The following is a 21876-nucleotide window of genomic DNA, read 5'->3' as shown; positions in this document are numbered from 1 at the left end:
CTTCAGAAAATAGTATTATTAATATGCCATTCCGAACATACCCAACTGCTTTCACTTCCAGATTTATTCACTCATATATTTTTTATGTCACACAGGTCAGAATGTGCGGCCCCTCAATAAGCGAGAGTACATATTAGACATCGCAACAGAAGCAGAGCAAATTGATACCAACTACAGCTTCTGGTTCAGACGAGTCATCTGGGCCCATCCGCTTAAGTTTGACAACGAACTCTGTGTCACCATGCACTATAACCAGGCACGACATTTTGCTCTTATAATATGCCATTACTCACATGTCCTAACCAGCTGCAATGCACTTAAACATGAAACCAGCAATCCTGTCTCTTCCATGTTCACACTGTCAGTGAAGACAGAAAAGTGACTAGAAAACGTCCAGGCATTGCATCTGGCTAGGACGCAGTGTTAAGAAAATGTACATTAAGCTGTGTTCCTGCCATGTCCGAATTACTGTTATTATAAGACTTATAGACTTCATAGAACTCCTAATTGTAACTTGTAAACTCAGTAACTCGGAATCAGTTCGGACCACTTGAATGCTCCACATTAATTTTGGTGTTGATAGTGTTGCCATTGATGTTGTCATCTCGAAATTACGGTAATTACAGAATAATGTGAAATGAATGCAGAGTGACATTACTATTCAAAAGTCTAGCGTGAATATGATTTATTTATAATTTAAAAAAAGTATATATATATATATATATATATATATATATATATATATATATATATATATATATATATATATATATATATATATATATATAATTATGAGTAATATATATATATATATATATATATATATATACAGTGTTGCACAACTGTTTACTTTATTGATAATAGTAAGATACGTTTCTTGAGCAGCAAATCAGCATATTAGAATTAACTCTGAAGTATGATGTGATACTGAGTGATGATGCTGAAAATGTAGCTTTAAATCACAGAAATAAATTACATTTTAAAATACAGTGCACCGGGAAAGTATTCACAGCACTTGTTCCACATTTTGTTATGTTAGAGCCTTATTCATAATTGTTTTCCTCAATTCTACAAACAATATACCTTAATGACAAAATGAAAGAAGTTTGTTTGAAATCTTTGCAAATTTATTACAAATTAAAAGTATTCACACTTTTATTTATTCACAATTATGTACATAACTATTCACAGCCTTTAACATGACACTCAAAATTGAGCTCAGGTGTTGTTTCCACTGATCATCCTTGAAATGTTTCTATAACTTGATTAGAGTCCACCTGTTGTAAATTCAGTGGATTGGACATGATTTGGAAAGGCACACACCTGTCTATATTAAGGTCCCACAGTTAACAGTGCATGTCAGAGCACAAACCAAGCCATGAAGTTCAAGGAATTGTCTGTAGACCTCCGAGACAGGGTTGTATCGAGGCACAGATCTGGGGAAAGGTACAGAAACATTTCTGCAGCATTAAAGGTCCCAATGAGTACAGTGGCATCCACCATCCGTAAATGGAAGAAGTTTGCAACCACCAGGACTCTTCCTAGAGCTGGCCGCAAAGCCAAACTTGAGTGATCGGGAATGAACCCAATGGTCACTCTGACAGAGCTCCAGTGTTTTTCTGTGGACAGAGGTGAACCTTCCAGAAGAACAACCATCTATGCAGCACTCAGCACCTGTATGGTGGCCAGACGGCACATGACAGCCTGCCTGGAATTTGCCAAAAGGCGCCTGAAGGACTCTCAGACCAGGAGAAACAAAATTGTCTGGTCTGAAGAAACAAAGATTGAACTCTTTGGCCTGAATGGCAAGTGTCATGTCTGGAGGAAACCATGGACCACTCATCATCTTTACAATGTTGGTGGCTGCATCGTGCTGTGGGGATGTTTTTCAGCAGTATAGGGAAAGATGAATGCAGCAATGGATTTGGACAACCCAATTTTTTATTTTTTTTATTTTTTTATACATTTGCAAAGATACAAACTTCTTTCATGTTGTCACTATGGGGATGGTGTTGGTAGAATTGAGAAATTTTTTATTTATTTATTACATTTTGGAATGTAAGGCTGTAACATAAAGTGAAAACAGTGAAGCACTGTGAATACTTTCCAGATAAACTGTATATTCATATTATTATTCATAATAGAAAAGTTATTTTTCAATTGTAATAATGTTTCATAATATCACTATTTTTATTAAATAAATGCAACCCCAAATGTTTGAATGGTAGTGTACATATAATAAATTGCTGGAGCCTTGACCTGCACCTATAATTCCTTCATAATTGTATGTGTGTTTGTGTTTGCACAGGTTCTGCCAGACTACCTGAAGGGTCTGTTGAATATCGTACCTCAGGGAAAGATCAGTGAACAGCAGTTTAACCAGTATGCCAAACTTGCTGCTCTTCAACACAGAGCCAAAGACAGTCTCTACACGCCTACTATGTATGTTTCAATTTTTTCAACCTATGAATAATGTCTGGAAATCATAATATAATATAATATAATATAATATAATATAATATAATATAATATAATATATCTGATATAAAATAATCAACATCAATATCTGCATTTAGAAATTTCAGTATCAGCTCAAACATTTCTCTTATTCTTTAGCTTAATATTTTGAATACATTTTTGAAAAGCATTTATTTGAAATAGATATCTTTTGTAACATTATTAATGTCTTAATTGTCACTTTTGATCAGTTTTATGCATCCCCGCTGGATAAAAGTCATCTTTATATCTATTTATCTTACTGATCCCAAACGTTTAAATAGTATGTATTTCTGTGTATGTGTCCTGCTATGAAAAGGGCACTACCTTTGGGATTTTTCTTTTCATTTCTTTCTAATTTCTACAAGCTTCTAGTTTTTGCACATATATTCAATGCAAGCATAATGGCTTTGAATGTTGCAATGTTCTCTCTCTATAGTCATGAGTTGACAGAGTACATCCCAGTTGAGATCTTTGGCAGGCAGGGGCCTCAGCAGTGGATGCAACTGGTTGCCCAACATGTTCACGCCGTCCAAAGCCTGAACGCTCACCAGGCCAGATCACAGTTCCTGGGTATTTTATTCTAATCAGACCGAACACCCTCATTCACTTTTCACCTTTTTATTATCAGATAATACTATGATAAAAATCCAGTTTAGAGATTGTGTTTGTGTGTGTCTTCAGGTTTGGTGTGTGCATTTCCCATGTTTGGATCGTCCTTCTTTTACATCCAAAGCAGCAGCAATAGCTCCATCTCTGCACCATGTATCCTCGCTGTCAATCAGAACGGGCTGCACTTCCTGCACAAAGACACTCATGTGTGTATATTACAACAAACACACACACACACACAGACAGACTTCCAAAGCTAATGTATTCCCAGTTAAAGTGCTTCTATTATGCTTTTTCGAATATTCCCTTTCATGCAGTATGTAATATATCTGTTTGTGAATTTAAAAGATCAGAAAAGTTTTAAAGATCATAGTGCATGACAAATAAAGTGAATGTCTGTTAAAAGAAAAAAATGATTCTGAACTGCCAAAATGAGTCGTCAGCAATTCCAGTCTCGCTTACATTTACATGCCTACAATGTAACAAATTTGTGTAATGCCAACCTAAGGTCTTCATGGGCTGCCCATGAGTTTAACGACAGAAACACAGTCGGCCCGCCAGGTGCATGATCAAAAGGGATGTCCCTAGTCTCTTAATGAGTCATGGCCGATAAACCAATCAGAGTCTTATCTTCCATTCCATTTAAAAGCCAGTTGGCGGATTTGGTTGACTATTTACATGGCAGAATTTGCAAGCAGAAAGACTGAACACTTCACCAGAGAGTAATCCTTTATGTTTAATATTTAAAAATGTTTGAGTGCTGCTGCGCATCCCTGTGTGTGTAATAAGCAGAGTGTATGCGCGTTGTGCACCCGCCTATGGGTGCATATTACTAATGAGCCCATTAAATAACATTTATGAAAACATAAATTACATTTTCAGTTGCCTCAAAATAGCAATGTGCCAACAATGCATCTGAACACACCTCGTTTAAAGACCAGCCCGCCCATGGGCGAACAGATGGGCTTGAGTGCATTTGCTGTTTAAACAAATTGCAGCAGGATGTGAAAATGATAACTGTGCCAAGCTGAAACTAGCAAAAAACAATTGCATTGCACCGGGTGTATGATAGGGCCCTGAATCTTCGAACAAACCATTTTCAGACTATTTGAGGAATTAGGTGATGCTGCAATGTATATTATGAAACAATTCAAGAACTTGGATACATGTAAACTATTTTAGGAGACATCTCAAACAAATATAGGAACCTTTAAAGTAGCATAATAGGGGCACTTTAAATTTCTTTTGGCAGGAGGTGCTGGTGAAGTTCCAGCTGAAGCTGGTTCAGTCAGCTCACACACAGCGGCCCAGCGCTGGATCCAGTTACCCTTATGTAGACATCCTGATAGGAGACTTAATCAACCACAGAGTCACACAGTTACAGCTGGAACAGGTAACACACATTAAACCCCATTAGAACCATGTATGACAAGTATGACTGAGTGGTTTATGACCATATATGTGGTTTGTAGGGTCTGGAGCTGTGTCGGGTTATCGCCATGCACATTGAGAATATGCTCTCTGTGCGAGAGAAGAGGCTGACGCTGCCACCCAGTGAAATCACCATGCTGTAACATTCTGCATGTGTCATTTTCTGTTTATTGATTATCTCATCATAACTAAACCAAACCTCTTTATGCAATGTTTGCACTAATCATGTGTATTTGTTCACATGTCATGTATAGAACACATGCAATGAATGAAAAGCATTATTTTTGTACTGAATGCATTATATTTATACAGATAATTATTTGCCTTGCTGTTTTGTGCATCAAAACATGTCATGTAAAATTGTTCCTTGATACCTTAGATGTGAAAGTAATCAAGGTATAAATGTTATTATATTAAGCTTTTAACACATGCGAGTTAGAATGAACTAATATTTAACTCAGGAGAACACAGCATGAATGTAATATTTTTCACTCATTATCTCACACAAACTGACAATGAAATGGTAGTTTTCAAAGTAGTGCAATTATTTTTTCACAGTCAAACTGCATATTTACCTTTTAGTTACGGGACCTGTGGGTTGTTAAATTTGTATTTTTTATAGTTTTCTAAGTAAATGTACTGTTGACTATAGCTTAAGTTTATGTCCTACTGTAATTGTCTTAAAAACAGTATTTTGGAGAAACTGGAATATGAGGTTCACATTTGTGTTATCTGTTTGATCTAAATAATGAATAAGATTAAAATACAGCAAACTGGTAAATGCATAAGCTGCCTGTTTTAAAAACATTATTGTGTTTTCATTCTGCAAAATGAGATTGCTATGGAACATAATGATCTCTTGTACATTATGGGATTTTAACTGGCTTGCAACATTTGCACATCACTTATTTTGTTACATAACCTTTTTATGACCAAAGTTGTTGATCAAAATAAAATAAAAATTGCTGACATTTACCATGACTAAAGATGTATTTTTTTAATTAAATAATCGGGGTAGAGCTAATACAAGGAAATGTTTATTTTATATATAGACTATTAATATTATTACAGGTGGCATTTGGAAATTCTTGTTGTAATAGTAAAATATTCAAATGCATTTATAATATGTATACATGTATTATAATATTTTTGCCCACTAGATGTGCACACTTTGTGTTGAATATATGTGTAACTAAATATAACAAAATAATTATAAAAAATAGAATAACAATGTTCCTTCCATATGTTCCAGACATGTGAGAGCTGTTAAGATCTTGAAGTCCCAAGCCCAGGTTTGTTCTGTCATTCCCGCTCTCATCCGTAGCCTACTTTCCTGTCTACTCTCCACGTTCCTATAAACAATATTGCTATAATAATAAAAATAAAATATATATGGCAATACTTTCATTACAACATGCCTTTTATAGCTAGAGGGGTTTGCTGACAGCTGATCGCTTCGTTCATTGGCTGTCATTGGACCAGACCCTCATGCCTACGTGCAAAGCATGACGCGCATGCGCAGCTCCCCAAACAGTTTTGGTTACACGAGTTTACGTTCTCTCCACGGCTCTGTACAATCTTGCTGCTACAAACAACTACTATCTCTTGAATATATTATAACGAGCTGGTCAGCACAGCGGTTGTATCGAGCAGAAGGCGTGCGATTCCAACAACGTACCGCTGTAAAGCTGTGTCCACTGGAAGCTAGTGGTGGCGCAGCTGTGCTACGTGCTAATGTTATGGGACTGAACTGCAGGAAAACGCTGCCCGTGATTGACAGCACACGCTCTGCTTTGCGTTACACATTCAGCCGGGTTGCTCGTGGAATGGGACAGTGGAAACTTTGGTTGGTTTAATTGGCCACAACAGGGCAAGAGGAAGCAGGCGGCACCACTACAGGCCTTCGGTCACTTCGCGCATGACTTCAGTGACCGACACTAATATTAAAACATGGGGACCTGAGGTAAATTCAGGATAAGCAACATTTAGCCGCAAAATTTCGTTCTTTGCTCTTGAAAATGGCTGGTTTTACGGATTTGCGGGAGAAGCTGAAGTCTATGACACCGCACAGGGACACCGTTTTCGAGCACAGCAACGGCGAAAAGCGCAAATACCGCGAGTCGGATGACGATGAGAGCGAGTACGAGGAGCGGCGGGACGCGGAGGCGCGCAAAGTGAAGAGCGGCATTAAGCAAGCGAGTATTTTCACCCTGGAGGAGTGCGCGCGCATCGAGGCTAAGATCGACGAAGTGGTTGCCAAGGCAGACAAGGGGCTTTACCGGGAGCACACGGTGGACCGGGCGCCCTTGCGGAACAAGTACTTCTTCGGGGAGGGCTACACGTACGGCTCGCAACTTGAGAAGCGCGGCCCCGGGCAGGAGCGGCTGTACTCCAAAGGAGAGGTGGACGAGATCCCGGACTGGGTGCACGAGCTGGTCATCGATCGCCTCGTGACGCACGGCGTCATACCGGAGGGGTTCGTTAATAGCGCTGTGATTAATGACTACCAGCCCGGGGGCTGCATCGTGTCCCACGTGGACCCCATCCACATCTTCGAGCGACCGATCGTATCCGTGTCTTTCTTCAGCGATAGTGCGCTGTGCTTTGGCTGCAAGTTCCAGTTCAAGCCCATCCGCGTGTCCGAGCCCGTGCTCCACCTGCCGGTGAGGCGCGGCAGTGTCACCGTCCTCAGGTCGGTACTAGTGTGTCTGTTGCGAGTCATGTTCAGAATATTCTGTTATCATATGTGAGGTAATACCACGGTAGCTTGGTTTATACTATGGTACTATATCAAACTCATGTCATGGTGTTTACACTGTACTTGAAAGGATAAAAGTACTGCTATGTTTATAGTAAAATATTTAGTTCTTGCTCATGCATGCTCACTGGTTTGATTTCTCTTTAGTGACTACGCGGCCGATGACATCACGCATTGCATACGCCCACAGGACATCAAGGAGAGGAGAGCTGTCATCATTCTAAGAAAGTGAGTTCTGGGTTTGAGTCAGTTGTTCTTGAAAGATCCAGAAGCATGTGTGGGGGTGTATAATTTTTCTTGTTTTATTTTAGAACAAGGCCGGATGCCCCTCGCTTGGACTCAAATTCCCAGGTCCCACCCATCCCCTCTTCTGAGAGACGACACATACTCAAAGCCAAACGCTCACACCGCAAGGCTGATCCAGATGCTGCACACAGGTACTTGCAAAGTCTTTTTTACTGTTTAACTAATGGTGCTTCTAGGGAATGCATAATTACTAAAGGTAACACTTCATTTGCTTACACTACAGTATGTGTACTTGGACTGTACTTACCAAAGAAAGTACTGGTAATATAAGAGAACTACATGAGTTGAGGTTAGGTTTTAGGGCTAGGTTCAGGGTTAGTACCTAGCTATCCAGTTATTGTTATTACTATGCTTAGTATTATGTACTTGTGGAACAGGAATGTAAAATAAAATATTACCCTTTATTTGTCATCTTGTTACATGTACTTATTTAGTACTGACAGTAAATTATGTACATGGTAATTAATATCACTTGGTACTTAAGTGTATAATTACACTGTAACAAGAAAAGCTTAAAAAGCTTACACTGTAACAAGAAAAGTTTGCTGTATACATGATATATTCCTAAAATTGTGGTCTAAGGAGAGTTGATCAGGCTTCTTTAAAAAAAATTAAAACCCTTGGTTCTAATATTAAAGGTGCACAAATGTAATTTATTTACTTTATTCAATTTGTTTTACACCTAATAAAGTAAGTCTGACAAATGTTGAAATTGATTTACACTAGTGTGTGATTATGACTAGAGTAGAAAAGCTGTTTTGTTTGCGTAAAGGGGGATCCCTTCCCAATGGGGGCGGCCATTTTAAGATCACATGACAAGATACACTAACGTTCATCTTAGTAACCCCCATTATCTGCAAAGTAATTACATCATGCACAGCTGTTCAAAAGTTTGGGGTCAGTGAGTTTTAAACTGACTGCAACATTTCAGCATATTAGAATGATTTCTAGAGGATCATGTGCAGGTCTCATGACTACTTTTCCTGCTGGTCCAACTAAATTTTGTTAGAGGTCACCACTACCATGTTGCCCAACTAATAAGAGCTGCCATTTCTGAACATGAAAAAAGGCAAGCAAAACACGCTCCTCATTTGAACTGTTTAGAAGCTCGTACCATTGAAAGTGCAGTGGGATTTCTGAAAAGGTTTACTCGCGATCAGATCTCCATTACACGACTCCATTGCTACATAGGGCTGTGAGATCCAGAACCATGTGCCATGAACGAACAAGTTATAGACTTTTCGATCCACAATTCACCAACATTCATTTAATGTAGCAACGCTAACTGTATTGTGACAGAAATAATCAAATGTTTTTACATTATGCAGTTCAGGTTTTTGTAATTGTGAGAGTAAAATTCAAACAATATTCCAGGGCTCTAAGTATTATCCAATTTATTAAGTTATTTAGTTATTTTTAATGTGATGACCGAACCCATCATTTTTTTTCCATATCAAATGTTGTCCCCACTTGTAAAACTAAACATTTCAAGACGTAGGAAAGCAAACGCATGGCAAATGCTTTTATTTTACGATAAAAAAGACATGACATTACCAGTATAACCAGTAGATGGCAGCAGAGGAGCACTTATTGACTTAGTAGCCATTCAGTTTTGCTTTTAAATTTATATCTAGATATAATAAAGTATCAGATCATCAAGAAATATTTTTATCAAAGTTTGACACTTTTTGCACTGAAGTATGACGTAGGAAAATCCCCCCAACCTAAATTTGGAATAGAAATATTGTGGATTTGTGGTTGATTTGATTATAGTATGCAAAGATGACCCAAACTTTCTCTAATGTGACTACTCTAAAATCAGGAAACAGTGATTCGATGAAGTGTTGTTTAAAAGGACTTTGAGTGTGTTTGTTACCCACACCCTGATCAAGGCTTATTGGCTGCAAAGCTGTGTGAGTTTTCTACCTGTTTTTAATACCTAAGACACGATGAACTATAGGCTCTTTTTATAATTTGCATAAACTTGAGTGCCTTGGCTTGATATCCCTTGCAAAATAATAATAATTTAAGGATTAACAGTCTCAGGAATAAATTACAATTTAAATTATATTCAATAAATAAATCACTTTTTAAATTGTAATTATTTCTCACAAAATGTTTATTTTTCAGTCAAATAAATGTAGTTTGGTGAGCATAAGAAATTACTTTAAAATCTTAATGGCCCCATACTTTTGAATGATAGTGTAGGAGCGAGATGAGCATTTAGGGTATTTCTAGAATGTGTCTGGTAAATACAGATTTTTGCAAGATGCAGTATAAAGTCCAATAACAACTCCCCCTGCTGAACATACAGTTGCTTAGTGCCTCTGTTGAGGAATACTACTTTACTCCCCCTCATGTCATTCCAAAACTTTGACCTGGGTCACTTTGAAAAGGCATTGGGGGGAAAAAAGCAGCTTGAAGATTTCTTTTGTGTTTTATGGAAAAATAACAGCATGCCATGCAGGTTTGTAATGACATGAGGGTGATTTAAATTATGGTATTTTGCTAAAAATCATTTTGCTCTTCCTCCATCAGGCCTCGTATTTTAGAGATGGACAAAGAGCTGCAGAGGCGTTCCCTCTCCTCCCGACAGAGACGTCATGGCGACAGCAGTTCAGAAAACTCCTGGAGGAGAGCTGAAGAGAGAGAGCCGGGCTCACGCTACACACACGACCACGCGTCCACGCGACGAGTCAAAATGAGACGTCACTGAGACGCAATCAGAACTCACTGCTTATCTCCTCGGACGCCTTTACGTTTGCTCAAGGGGACGGAAAGCGAACAGAGTGACTCAGTAGAAGAGATGCTTCCGGAGTGGGTGGCCTCAAGGACATTAGACAGTGGCTGCTTGACTTGTTAAAAGGCTTGATCTATCTATTCAGACATATCAAAAATGATACTTTAAGATCCACTATATTTTGTTCTGTGTGATTTAAAGGAAATGTATGGAATAAAAAGACCTCTAAACTGACTAGTGGAATTCAGTCATAATTCAACAGTTTGCAACTTCATGTGCCAGTATCATGCTCGTATAGCTCTTCACAACAATATCAAATACAAATGTTTATTGGTCAAATTTTTCAAAGGTAGATTTGAGAGCTGCTTCTTTTCTGACTTTAAGATTTTGTTGGTTTCTGACTTGAACAGGCCATCAAATAATAATTTACAGAAATGTTTTGTTTTTGCACAATCCTAAAAGTCAGAAAAGACGAGAGGGTTTTTGTTGATGCTGACAGACTGACTTAAGTTAATACCATGATAATAAAATGTGTCTTTGATTTCCACACGGTGGCTTCTCTGCACTTTTTCCCCAGTGAAGGGTGCTATAGCCATGATGACTAGATCTGTTTGACAACCATGCTGTTTTGATTTTTCTGAAGGAAAGAGTTTATTTGTTATGCCAACATTACAGCTGTCGTTCAAGAGCTGTGTGAGACTCATAATGGCAACCGTTTGTTTTATTTTTTTATGTTTATACTGTTTAGTTCTGAGATTGAATGGAAGTAAAGAACCAGTAGGAAAAGATAAAGTCTGTCCCATTGCATGTGTTAATAGAAAAAATTGCATTGATTTGCATTTGACTAAAAAAAACTACTTTGTATACAAGAGGCTGACACGTGATTATTTTTGTTTAAAGGTTGAAAACAAATGGAGAAGCTTTGACTGCATGAAAGATAAAAATGGAGATGTTCTGTGTTTTTTGGGGGGAAGATTCTATGTCCATTCTTTATTTTTTCCAGTTTTTCTGACTAAATGGAGATTATTAATATTTGTTGTATTGCTTTGTAGTTGACTTTTAAATTCCAAACATTGTCATGCAGTGTTTCATGATTCTCTTACTACTAATGTTCATTTTTATTTTATCATTTGCTTTGTCCATTAATATAGAATAGGAGCATTTTTAGGTTACATTTAATTTAACAAGCATCAGAAAGTTTATATTTTTGCTCTATTCTGATATTCTTAGTCTGCTCTATGCACTATTTAATTTGGTAAAAAATAATTCAGTGTGGCTTTATCTCTGCCACTATGCCTACCCAATAAAATTCCCAAAGGTTATTTCTTTAAGCTGATAGTAAGTTGAAAGGATGTGTGACCGTCCACTAGATGGTACGAGAGAACTTTCCATCAGTTCTTCACAGAAAACAATATTGTCTTGATATTGTCACCTTTTCTGGATAGTATGGCTTTAAATGATTTAGCAAAGTACATAAGAATATTACAAACAAAACGTGCTAATGCACAAAGTAAATCAATTTGTAGTGCTTTTGGTTCTCCATTAAAATGCGAATGCATCTTTATATAACAACAACCTACAGTATGTTACATTTATTTTACGCATTGAAAAGTAGAACCAAATACACTACACGGTTGCCAAAATGTTTGGGACGTCTACCTTTACATGCACATGAACTTTAATGACACCCCATTCTTAATCCGTAGGCTATACATGGAGTTGGCCCACCCTTTGCAGCTATAACAGCTTCAACTGTCCTGGTAAGACTTTCTACAAGGTTTAGGAGTGTGTTTATGGGATTTTTGACCATTCTTAGAAGTCCATTTGCGAGATCAGGCACTGATGTTGGACTAGAAGGCCTGGTTCTCAGTCTCCGCTCTAATTCAGCCTAAGTCAAGTTCCTATACTCCAAACTCGCTCATTTCTTTTTGTGCTTTACTGTGTGCACTGGTGCGCAGTGTTGTTCATGTTGGAACAGAAAGGGGTCATCCCCAAACTGTTCCCACAAAGTTTGAAGCATGAAATTGTCCAAAATGTCTTGATATGATGAAGTATTAAGAGTTCCTTTCACTGGAACTAAGGGTCCAAGCCCAACTCATGAAAAACAATAACACAGTGCAGTAAGATAAGTACCGTTCTCCTGGCAACCACCAAACCCAGACTTGTCCATCAGATTGAGAGAGGCGGGATTTGTCATTCCAGAGAGCACGTCTCCTGCCATTGAGTCAGCTTTTAAAAGCTTTACACCACTGCATCTGACGTGTATTGCACTTGGTGATGTAAGGCTTGGGTGCAGCTGCTCGACCATGGAAACCAATTCCATGTAGCTCTCTACACATTGTTATTTAGCTAATCTGAAGGCCACACAAAGTTTGGAGGTTTGCTATTGATTCAACAGAAAGTTTGCAACTTCTGCACACTGTGCACCTGAGCATGCTCTGTGATTTTACGTGGCCTACCACTTCATGGCTGATTTGCTGTTGTTCCCAATTGCTTCACTGTGTTATAATACCACTAACAGTTTACAGGAGAATATTTAGTAATGAGGAAATTTCACAAATGGACTTATGCACAGGTGGCAACCTATTACGGTACCACGCTTGAATTTCTCTGAGCTCCTGATAGCAACTCATTCTTTCACAAATGTTTGAAGATGCAGTCTGCATGCCTATAGGTGCTTGATTTTATACACATGTGGCCATAGAAGTGATTGGACAACCGGAACTCAATTATTTGATGGGTGTCCCAAATACTTTTGTGTTGTGTCACAGACTAAAAAAAAAACAAAAAAAAAACGATATATTGATCAAAATCAAAACTTTTTTGCATTTCCGTGTAACAAAAATAGTATTTAAAATAATATTTATAAGAATTTAAAAAAATGTGTGGATCCTGCTTTGTTGTTGTTGTTCTTGTTGTTGTTTTTAAATGTGTAAGATATGCTTATTTTTGTTTTGCACATAGAAATTCCATATAAATTAGTATTCTGACGTCATGTGATACTGCCATCTCATTGGTCTAAACGTACGTCAATCAGCGAGATAGTGACGTAAGATGTGTTTGTTATAGGCAAGAGGGCAAGTGCGTACTGGACAAAAGTACTGAATTCGATACTATGCGCTAATGGAACTGAATTGATATTACCTTTAAAAGGTAAGTTAGCTGTTTAACTCGGGTTTGTACATTGTTTGCTGCTTAATATATTCCCAAAATTGTTGGTTTTCTGCATTCGACAGAGAGTTGGTGAAGTTAGCAAACGCTAACAGAGCGACACTGCTGTTTTTAGTTTAATCTAATGTTATACCCTTTGTGAACTACTGAAATAAGTATTCAAATATTTGGTAGTTATATGTGATTTAATATAAACATTTAGCGAGGAAAAGCGTCATTGTTATACGTGCTAAACAGCACGACTGTGCACGTCATATGTTAAACACTGTAACACTTACACTAAGTGATTAACGTCATACATCATCTGTCTTTTACGTGTTACATGTTATGTGTGTTTTAAAGTCCACCTGTTTGCAGGCTTCATGTCATTTTAATGTGTACTAACCCAGCTGGCCTTTTACCTAATAACCAGGAATATACTCATCTGTACCTATGTGAGCTAAAGTTGTTGTTGTTTTTTATCTTGCCAAGCTCTTTTCAAGCATGTTTGTTTATAAAAACCCTTTGCAATAATAATAATAATAATAATAAAATAGGCCTAAAATGTATCCATGAGATGCTGTATTCATCCAATCCCAAGCCTTTAGACTACTGTAAATCAGGATCACAAAATTACCTTATGAATAAGTGCAGAGTTACTAGGCCACATGGGTCTAAATTTAGACCTGGTAAACCACCATGCTGATGGCCAGTCCATGAAGCTACCAAAGCTATTTCTGATCCACGGAGAGAGCGAGTGGCAGGTGAAGCTTCAAATGCCTGGCCTGTCACGTAGCACACATGAGCACCATTAGTCTTGTGAATAACCTTCATGAAAGAATGATGTGAGTGATGGTACAATGAAATCAGAATTCGCCCATTCGCACATCTTAAAGTCTATTACACTCTGTGTCTGTCACAATGTAGAAGAAAAGCTCTATCGCTACTTCTGTTTCATTGTGACTTGAATAATATAAAATGTGTAAAGCAATAATAATACCACTTTAATATATACTGTTATATACTATTTAGGGTACAAAATGCCATGTGGATTTTTACAGCCACAAATATCATGATACATGTTCAAAGAGCGTAGATAACACATTCTTACTATTATGGTTTACGCACTATTGTTTGCTGTAAAGCTGTAAGACTTTGGACTTTGAGGAACCATGTGCGAAATCAAATGGTAATGTAATTCTTTGTTGACATTTTCAGACACTCTCACAGAGGAAGTGATGTATTATTCTGGAAAAAGGCGAGGAGAAGATGGAATTGCTGCTGTTATTGACTTCCTGTTGTCCAATGCCCGGCTGGTGCTGGGGGTGGGCGGCGCTGCGATGCTGGGAATTGCCACATTAGCTGTGAAACGGGTGATCAGTATATATTTTTTCCTGTTTACAGCAGGGGTGACATCCTGTTCCTGGAGATGTACCTACCTGCAGAGTTCAGATCAAAACTTTATCAAGCACACCTAATTGTCTGTAATTGTTAAGTACTTTCAAAGATCTTAATTAGCTGCTTCAGTTGTGTTTGATCAGGATTGGAGCTGAAAGTAGATCTCCACAAACAGGATTGGGCACCCCTGCACTACACAATCCTGATTGGTCAAAAATAATATTGTATAATTGAGTGCATCAGTGCTTGTTCACTTTTTTCAGTGACTTTGATTCCTGAAGTATTTTTCCAATTTTCTCATAGAGATTTTTAAAAAGTATTTTATGCAATGAATCAAACCAACAATCTACAAGGTAAATCACAACATTGCAAACTTTGATTTCAAGCTAATAAGTATTTGAGAATCATACCAAAAGATAAAGGTACAAAACTGATTTAAAGGGTCGGTCCACCTAAAAATGTACCCTCATGTTGTTCAGAACCATTATGATTTACTTTTCTCTGTAGAACACAAAAGAAGATTTTGAAGAATGCTGGTAAACTAGTTTAGGTTCTTATCAACATTGGACCAACAATATTCTTCAAAATATCGTTTGTGTTCTGCAGAAGAGAGAAATGCACAGCGGTTTTGGATGACATGAGGGTATCCCAAATGATGACAGAATTTTCATTTTTGGGTAAACTATCCCTTTAAAGATGTTAATTTATGTATATTGAAACAGTATATTTTAAGTTTATGTGAAAAAGAAAGTACACCCTTTTGAATTCTATGATTTTGCACATCATAAAAAAATCATCTGGTCCTTGGTAGGTCTTAAAATGAAGTAAATACAACCTTAGATGAACAACAATACATGACCTATTACGCAGTGTCATAATTTATTTAACAAAAACTAGGCCAAATTGGAAAAACAATTTGTGACAAACTAAGTACAGCCTTATGGCTTCCATAGGAATTAAGATGGTAATTAGCAGTCAGTCACTGCTAATTAAATGCCTTTAATTAATTGACGCAAAGGTTTTGGTAGTTTGCTGCTCTGGAGCATTCAAGTGTGTGTTAACACAATACCAAGTAGGAAAGTCATTACCAATGATCTTAGAGAAGCAATTGTTGCTGAAAATCAATCTAGGAAGGGTTATTGGTCATTTCCAAACAATTTGAAGTCTATTGTTCTACATTAAGGAAGATTATTCACACGTGGAAATTAAACATTCAAGATCAATCTTCCCATTAAATTTAACCCAAGGTCAGACTGTACATTGCTCAGAGAAATTGCAAAAAACCCAAGAGCTACACCTCAGATTCTACAGGCCTCAGTTCATTACAATATAATAGTTAATGTAATATAACAATAAAAAGACTGAACATGGCTTGATTAGAAGGGTTGCCAAGAGAAAGCTTCTTCTCTCTAAAAAGAACATGGCAGCATGGTTTAGGGTTGCAAAGTTGCATCTGAGCAAACCATAAGCATGTCCTTTGAACAGACAAGAACAAGGTGGTGATGTCTGGCCATCATGCACAGTGCCACGTTTGGCGAAAACCAAACACAGCATATAAGTCAACTGTCCATCACGCTTTTGGCTTGGTTTACATCCCCATGACCTGGGCATCTCGCAGTCTTTGAGTCGATCATGAACTACTCTGTATATCAAAGTATTCTAGAGTCAAATGTGAGGCCACCTGTCCGACAGCTAAAGCTTGGCAGAAATTGGGTTATGCACCAGGATAATTATCTCAAACCGGCAGTTGAAGTCTATACCAGAATGGCTGAAAAAGAAAAGAATCAATAGTCGCTTTTCCACCATCGGTTCTTAGAATAAGGAACGGTTCTTCCAGAGTCTGGTATGGCACGGCATGATTAGAAACCGTTCTCAACCTGGAATTCTCAGTGCGGTTGTCTAACCTGAATCGCGCTGGTAAAATCCGTAAAGTGACGTCGCTACTCGGATTGGTCATCTGGGTTAATCCTCAACCTCTGTTCCTGGCAAACAGTTTCTCTGTAGCTTGCTAAGCGCTCATTTGAGCAGCGTAAACATAAATTAAGAATACAATTAAAAGAAATATCTGATCATAATGCAATCGTTATTTGCATCTCATATCATTAGTAAACTATTTTGTTACCAAGGCAACGACTGACTCTTTTGTATGACTTTCCAAAGAGCGACCGTTATCAGCCCCACAGTGAAAAATGAAACCTGAACTGTACCAGCTGGCCTGGGTCGGCACGGAATGGAACGGTTACGCAATAAGAACCGTTTGGCCCGACGGTGGATAAGCAGCTAATGTGTTGCACTGGCCCTTTCAAAGTCCCGCAAACCTCAATGAACTGAAGCAATGTTGTAAGGAAAAGCAGGCCACAATTCCTCCAGAATGACGTAAGAGACTGATAAAGTCATACGGAAAACAAATTCAAGTTATTGCTGCTAAAAGCATCTCTGCAAGCAAGTGAATCATAGGCTGTACTTAGTTTGGCACGCATCGCTTCTCCATTTTGGCTTTATTTTTGTTAAAGTGTAAATGACAGTGTAATATGTCATGTGTTTGTTGTTCATCTGATGTTGCATTAACCTCATTATAAGACCTGCCAAGGACCAGATGATTTTTATGTCCTGATACTTAAAACCATAGAATTTAAGTGTGTCCTTTCTTTTTCACATGACTAAAATAGCTGATGGCCTCGCATTTGACTGTAGAATACTTTGACTGTTGAACACACTCTCACACACACAGAGTTTCTGTATATTGAGCGTGTAGGGAGATTGACTTGTTCTTTGAAGCAATCTCTTGAAGCAATTCCTTTATTATTGATTCTCTGATCACGGAAAATTGATCATTAGTTTTAACCAGGAATTCCACTGTTTAACATGATTATAAAAATAAAAAAAATTGAAAAGCAGGCTGATGATATACCATTGATATAACAACCTCGTAGCTCACAGTAGGCCTGTCTTTAAAAGTTAGGTCACCCAAAAATTGTCATTAATCACTCATCTTCATGTCATTCCAAACCCATAAGACCTGCGTTCATCCTCAGAATATAAATTAAAACATTTTTCCCAAAGTAGGAAAATTATTTGGATTTTTATTTCTGGAATCCAACATTTACACTCTATTTAAGCTTATTTTAACATTTATTTTTTTATCTCCTATATCTTCTTTTAATGTCATAGCTGATAGAACGTGCTGGCAGGCCTCCTGATGAGAAGCCTGACAAGAAGATGACGGACAGCTGGGAGGAGTTAAGCTTGGTTAGTGCCCCCCCAAAACTACTCCACAAGGGTATTGAAGGAGTGGTCATGAAGCAGATTGCAGCCGCAACCAAGAAAGGTACTTGCTGTCTAACAAATGAAGGTATTTCCTATCTAGCTAAAAGGCAACAAGAAGAAAACAAAATGTACCCTATTGATTGTGCACAAATAATCAGTGCATGTTTGCTAAAACAATACATTTGCAATCTGTTATCAGTGTTTTGATTTACTCAACTTCTCAAACTACTGGTTAATGTCCAGTGGCTATTTAATGAATAAAATAGAATGAAATATACTTTATTGTCCCAGGGAAATTTGGGCATTGATGTCACTGATCATCTCGTTTCACTAAAAATACATAATGTTGTGGATGTTGTTTTAAGTAGAAAACCTTTTTTTGTGTGTGTTTTTAGCAGAACTGTCTCAGCCCATCCCCCCACCCTCACCTGAGCCCCAGCGGTGTAACGCTGACCCACCTCAACGGCGCAAACGGCTGGATCTGTGTGTGATGACGTTTGCGGAGCGTCTGCAGCAGTACTGCACAACACGAGTGTGTCTGTCAGCGGAGGAGGTGTCTGTCGCACAGCAGCGAGCGTTAGATATAGCCACAGAAATCCAGGCCTTCCTGCACTCCAAACACCCAGACATGCCACTGGGAGACATGATGCTGGCGGGCTCACTGCTCGACGACTTGCAAGTGGTTAAAGCCGACCATGCCTGCCTGATCGTGCCTCTACAGGTATCAAGATTCTATCTGGATGACTTGTGTACTTGCATGTGTACAAATTGTATCCTATAGTTGATATTCTATATACCAAAGACCCATTAGATTTCAAGATATCTGGAGCCAGCCTGCAGTTTTGTTACATATACTATATGTTAATTGTTCATTAATATATTTGTTGTGGTTTTCTGCTTTTTAACTTTAACCTTTTAGTACCACCGACTGTTCAAACTTACATTTTGATGCTAAGATTTTAATGTTTTATTCCCCGGGTCAAGTGCAGTGGATAATATAATTAATGCAAATATAAATCTAATTTATATTAATTGTATTCTAATAATTTATATTGAGTTATATTAATATTTTATTATTATCCACCATGATTTTTCTGTCTCCTCCATGAACTGTTATGCCATTTTTATGTTTTTGGTGAAAAACATTCTACAGCATTCTATTGTAGAACCCTTTCTACCTTAGATTCTTAGATCATATTTAGACCAGCAATCAAAATTCTTCTTTTGTTTCCCTGGGGTTTTAGTGGATGTATTATTATTTATTTATTTTTAAGTAGGTCTAGGTCCAAAGACTAGGTCCTCATATGCCCTTCCACCATTTCTAAATGACCAAAATTGGTTAAGATCGTATTTAGACCAACATTCACCATTTTTGAAAATCAAAATGATTTTGATTTCCTGGAACCATGCACAGTTCAGGGAATGATATAGTGTTACAATAGTAATAAAATAAAAGATATAGTACCTTTTAAGCCTTTTTTAAATCAGCAGAGATTTTGGTCACTCTTTCTACAATATTTGTCAATGACATTTGGATCTTTGGACCTGGATTAAAGCTGGATTAAATTTGTTCCATATGTGTTTAATGCAGTTGGAGTCCAGTCTGTGGACGCCCATTGCCGGAGAGGACACATTTTTGGGGCACCCTCAGTACTGCATGGTGCGGCGTGAAAACCTTGAGTACTTCCCGAGGGGGCGGAGCTACTGGGATCGGCATTTACTGGGTGGATACTTGTCGTCACGGCTTGTTTCTGAGCAACTAGGCAAGGCAGTGATGGAATCTATGAACTGGCCATCGCTGACCGGAACCCTGGAGTGTGAGGTGCGACCGGTGCTTGGGTCTCCTGAGCTCAAACTGGAGGTTCAAGGATTAACCCAAAGCAGTTATGACAATGGGGAACGCTTCTATATTACCGTTTTGCCAACAGTACGGCTTAGCGAAATGATGCTTACAGCTCAAGGAGAGATCACTGGGTCATTCGACTACGTCTGGTACCAGAGCTTATACACCAGCGAAACAACTAGACTAGCAGCTCTTGACAAAGCAGACTCTGGGGTCAGAAGGAAGTGCCTGAAAACACTGAAGGCTGTGTGCCGCAACTGCCCTGCGCTACGCAAGCTCAACGGAAGCCATCTTTGCAATGCCGTTCTACACATGAGTGAAAAAGAAACTGATTGGTCGGAAGCAGTGTTTGCTGATAGGTTCCTGGAGGCGATCACTGAGTTAATTGGATACCTGGAGACTGGAATCTTGCCTAGTTTCTTCAAACCTAATGTGAACCTGTTTCAGGGTTTTACTGAGGATGACATTGACGAGATGGGCTTCATGCTCTATTGCGCCGTAACTGAACCTGAGATACTGCTGATTTGATTCACTCCTATACATGTGCTTAGAGTATTACATTTATCATGGCAACTGGCATTAATGCATCTTTAAACAGAGAATGTAATATTACATGTCTCTTCACACCCCTCTGATGTGAATTTCTGCTTGCCTACTCCTTTTAAAGGGGATTTTGAAGTGACATAGACATAGGCAACTATGCAGCACTATCCTAGTCAGACACTTTGCTAAGATGTAGATTTGAAAGATTGTATTTCATAAAAGATCTGTACTCTGAGCTTCTGCTAGTGTGTGACCATCTGCTAGTATTCAGACCATTTGTCTGTGATTACAGTTGTATTTTTATTATGAGCTCTGCGTTGACCATGATTATATGTTCTAATAGCAGTAATCAGAGACAGTGTGAAGCTATGTTGACTTTAAAGAAGCAAATACTCAATATTACGACAATAAAGCAGTAATGCAAAAATATTTTAATATTATTTTTTGACAATTAGTCTTGTTTATAAAGTAGCACATCTGTGCGTGTTTGTTTGGGCAAACGTGCATTGAGGGTCATCTAAACCTTTATAAGGGTTGTTTTCCTACCTGTTCACTCTTGACATTTTGTCAATAGCAACATAAATGACAGAAGTAATTCAACTAAAAGTTAATGTGATGCAGGGTCCCTGTATACATCCTATGATAACTTGCCAAACAAATTTTATTAAAATAAATAGCAAAAACCATACAAATATTGGTAATGCAAAATTTCACACTATGGTGAAACATACTCTGCTGATAAACATGAAATATTTTCTTTACCACTGGTATGCATGTCTAAATAAATTGATTGTTCACAATTTTCACATTTGTTTGTGGTGTTATTTCTGCTTTTCATGTCCATTAGTATGGATTACACGCCCATTTGTCATTGATTTTTGTATGCTAGGGCATTTCCTCTTTTTGTGTTGCTATCATGTGAGAACACAATAAGCAAGTTTATGAAAGGTCAAATAAAAAAGATATGGCCCTATAACTGCTGAGCCTAACTCAACTGAGCACATTAAACTTCTGTAAAGAAGTTAATTCGTTTCTGAAGGGAAAAAAAGGTAACTGCATTAATAACTTGTAAGGAAATAATATAATGAGTATAATACTCTTTTCTTTTGGGTCTCTCATTTACATTTCATTGAATGACCCAGAGTTAAAGGTAAAGTGATAAAAAGGGTAGATAAGTTGTAAAATGATTGACTGGTAAGATAATGTTTGTTTTCTAAAAATAAAATATCAGGATTTTCATCGATTGTCATTGCCTATCAATTAATTACAGTTCGTAATCATTTGAAATATTTATGTAATATCGCAACACTGCAATAAAAACGCCCGATCACG

General features: G+C 37.9%; 3 protein-coding genes across 5 annotated transcripts in view; all 3 read left to right on the top strand.

Moving 5' to 3' along the window:
- The window catches only part of myo15ab (myosin XVAb), a 50544-nt gene extending 45423 nt beyond the window's left edge, over positions 1-5121 (top strand). Inside the window, exons 59-64 of the mRNA XM_067442837.1 lie at positions 96-256; positions 2309-2442; positions 2936-3069; positions 3181-3314; positions 4361-4501; positions 4581-5121. Of these exons, the coding sequence (XP_067298938.1) occupies positions 96-256; positions 2309-2442; positions 2936-3069; positions 3181-3314; positions 4361-4501; positions 4581-4682 (806 nt within the window). The 3' untranslated portion in view covers positions 4683-5121. The remainder of the gene's footprint in view (positions 1-95; positions 257-2308; positions 2443-2935; positions 3070-3180; positions 3315-4360; positions 4502-4580) is intronic.
- Positions 5122-6028: 907 nt separating this feature from the next.
- Positions 6029-11135, top strand: alkbh5 (alkB homolog 5, RNA demethylase). The gene is made up of 4 exons (XM_067442138.1): positions 6029-7231; positions 7445-7525; positions 7609-7734; positions 10142-11135. The coding sequence occupies exons 1-4, from the start codon at positions 6558-6560 to the stop codon at positions 10317-10319; spliced, it is 1059 nt and encodes a 352-aa protein (XP_067298239.1). The 5' UTR covers positions 6029-6557; the 3' UTR covers positions 10320-11135.
- A 2227-nt stretch (positions 11136-13362) lies between these two features.
- Positions 13363-21350, top strand: mief2 (mitochondrial elongation factor 2). 3 transcript variants are annotated; one of them, XM_067442136.1, is made up of 5 exons: positions 13363-13496; positions 14712-14866; positions 18063-18219; positions 18557-18879; positions 19750-21350. In XM_067442136.1, exons 2-5 carry the CDS (start codon positions 14732-14734, stop codon positions 20527-20529), a joined length of 1395 nt encoding a protein of 464 aa, XP_067298237.1. In that variant the 5' UTR covers positions 13363-13496; positions 14712-14731; the 3' UTR covers positions 20530-21350. The 3 variants fall into 3 exon arrangements, with proteins under 3 accessions (XP_067298237.1, XP_067298235.1, XP_067298238.1); XM_067442134.1 differs by having other exon boundaries at positions 18554-18879; XM_067442137.1 differs by lacking the exons at positions 13363-13496; positions 14712-14866 and adding an exon at positions 15096-15244 and having other exon boundaries at positions 18554-18879.
- Positions 21351-21876: the final 526 nt, after the last annotated feature.

The sequence above is a fragment of the Pseudorasbora parva genome, chromosome 4, assembly GCF_024679245.1.
Source record: "Pseudorasbora parva isolate DD20220531a chromosome 4, ASM2467924v1, whole genome shotgun sequence".
Taxonomy (NCBI): Eukaryota; Metazoa; Chordata; class Actinopteri; order Cypriniformes; family Gobionidae; genus Pseudorasbora; species Pseudorasbora parva.
Note: the sequence above shows the minus strand (reverse complement) of the source record. Positions and strands in the feature narration are given on the sequence as shown.

Bases quoted from the DNA above. Each gene is read 5' to 3' on its own strand.
- alkbh5 (XM_067442138.1), top strand. From the start codon at position 6,558: ATGGCTGGTTTTACGGATTTGCGGGAGAAGCTGAAGTCTATGACACCG. The intron at 7,232-7,444 runs GTCGGTACTAGT...ATTTCTCTTTAG, and splicing joins GGCAGTGTCACCGTCCTCAG to TGACTACGCGGCCGATGACA. The intron at 7,526-7,608 runs GTGAGTTCTGGG...GTTTTATTTTAG, and splicing joins GCTGTCATCATTCTAAGAAA to AACAAGGCCGGATGCCCCTC.
- mief2 (XM_067442134.1), top strand. From the start codon at position 14,732: ATGTATTATTCTGGAAAAAGGCGAGGAGAAGATGGAATTGCTGCTGTT. The intron at 18,220-18,553 runs GTACTTGCTGTC...GTGTGTTTTTAG, and splicing joins TGCAGCCGCAACCAAGAAAG to CAGAACTGTCTCAGCCCATC. The intron at 18,880-19,749 runs GTATCAAGATTC...TGTTTAATGCAG, and splicing joins GCCTGATCGTGCCTCTACAG to TTGGAGTCCAGTCTGTGGAC.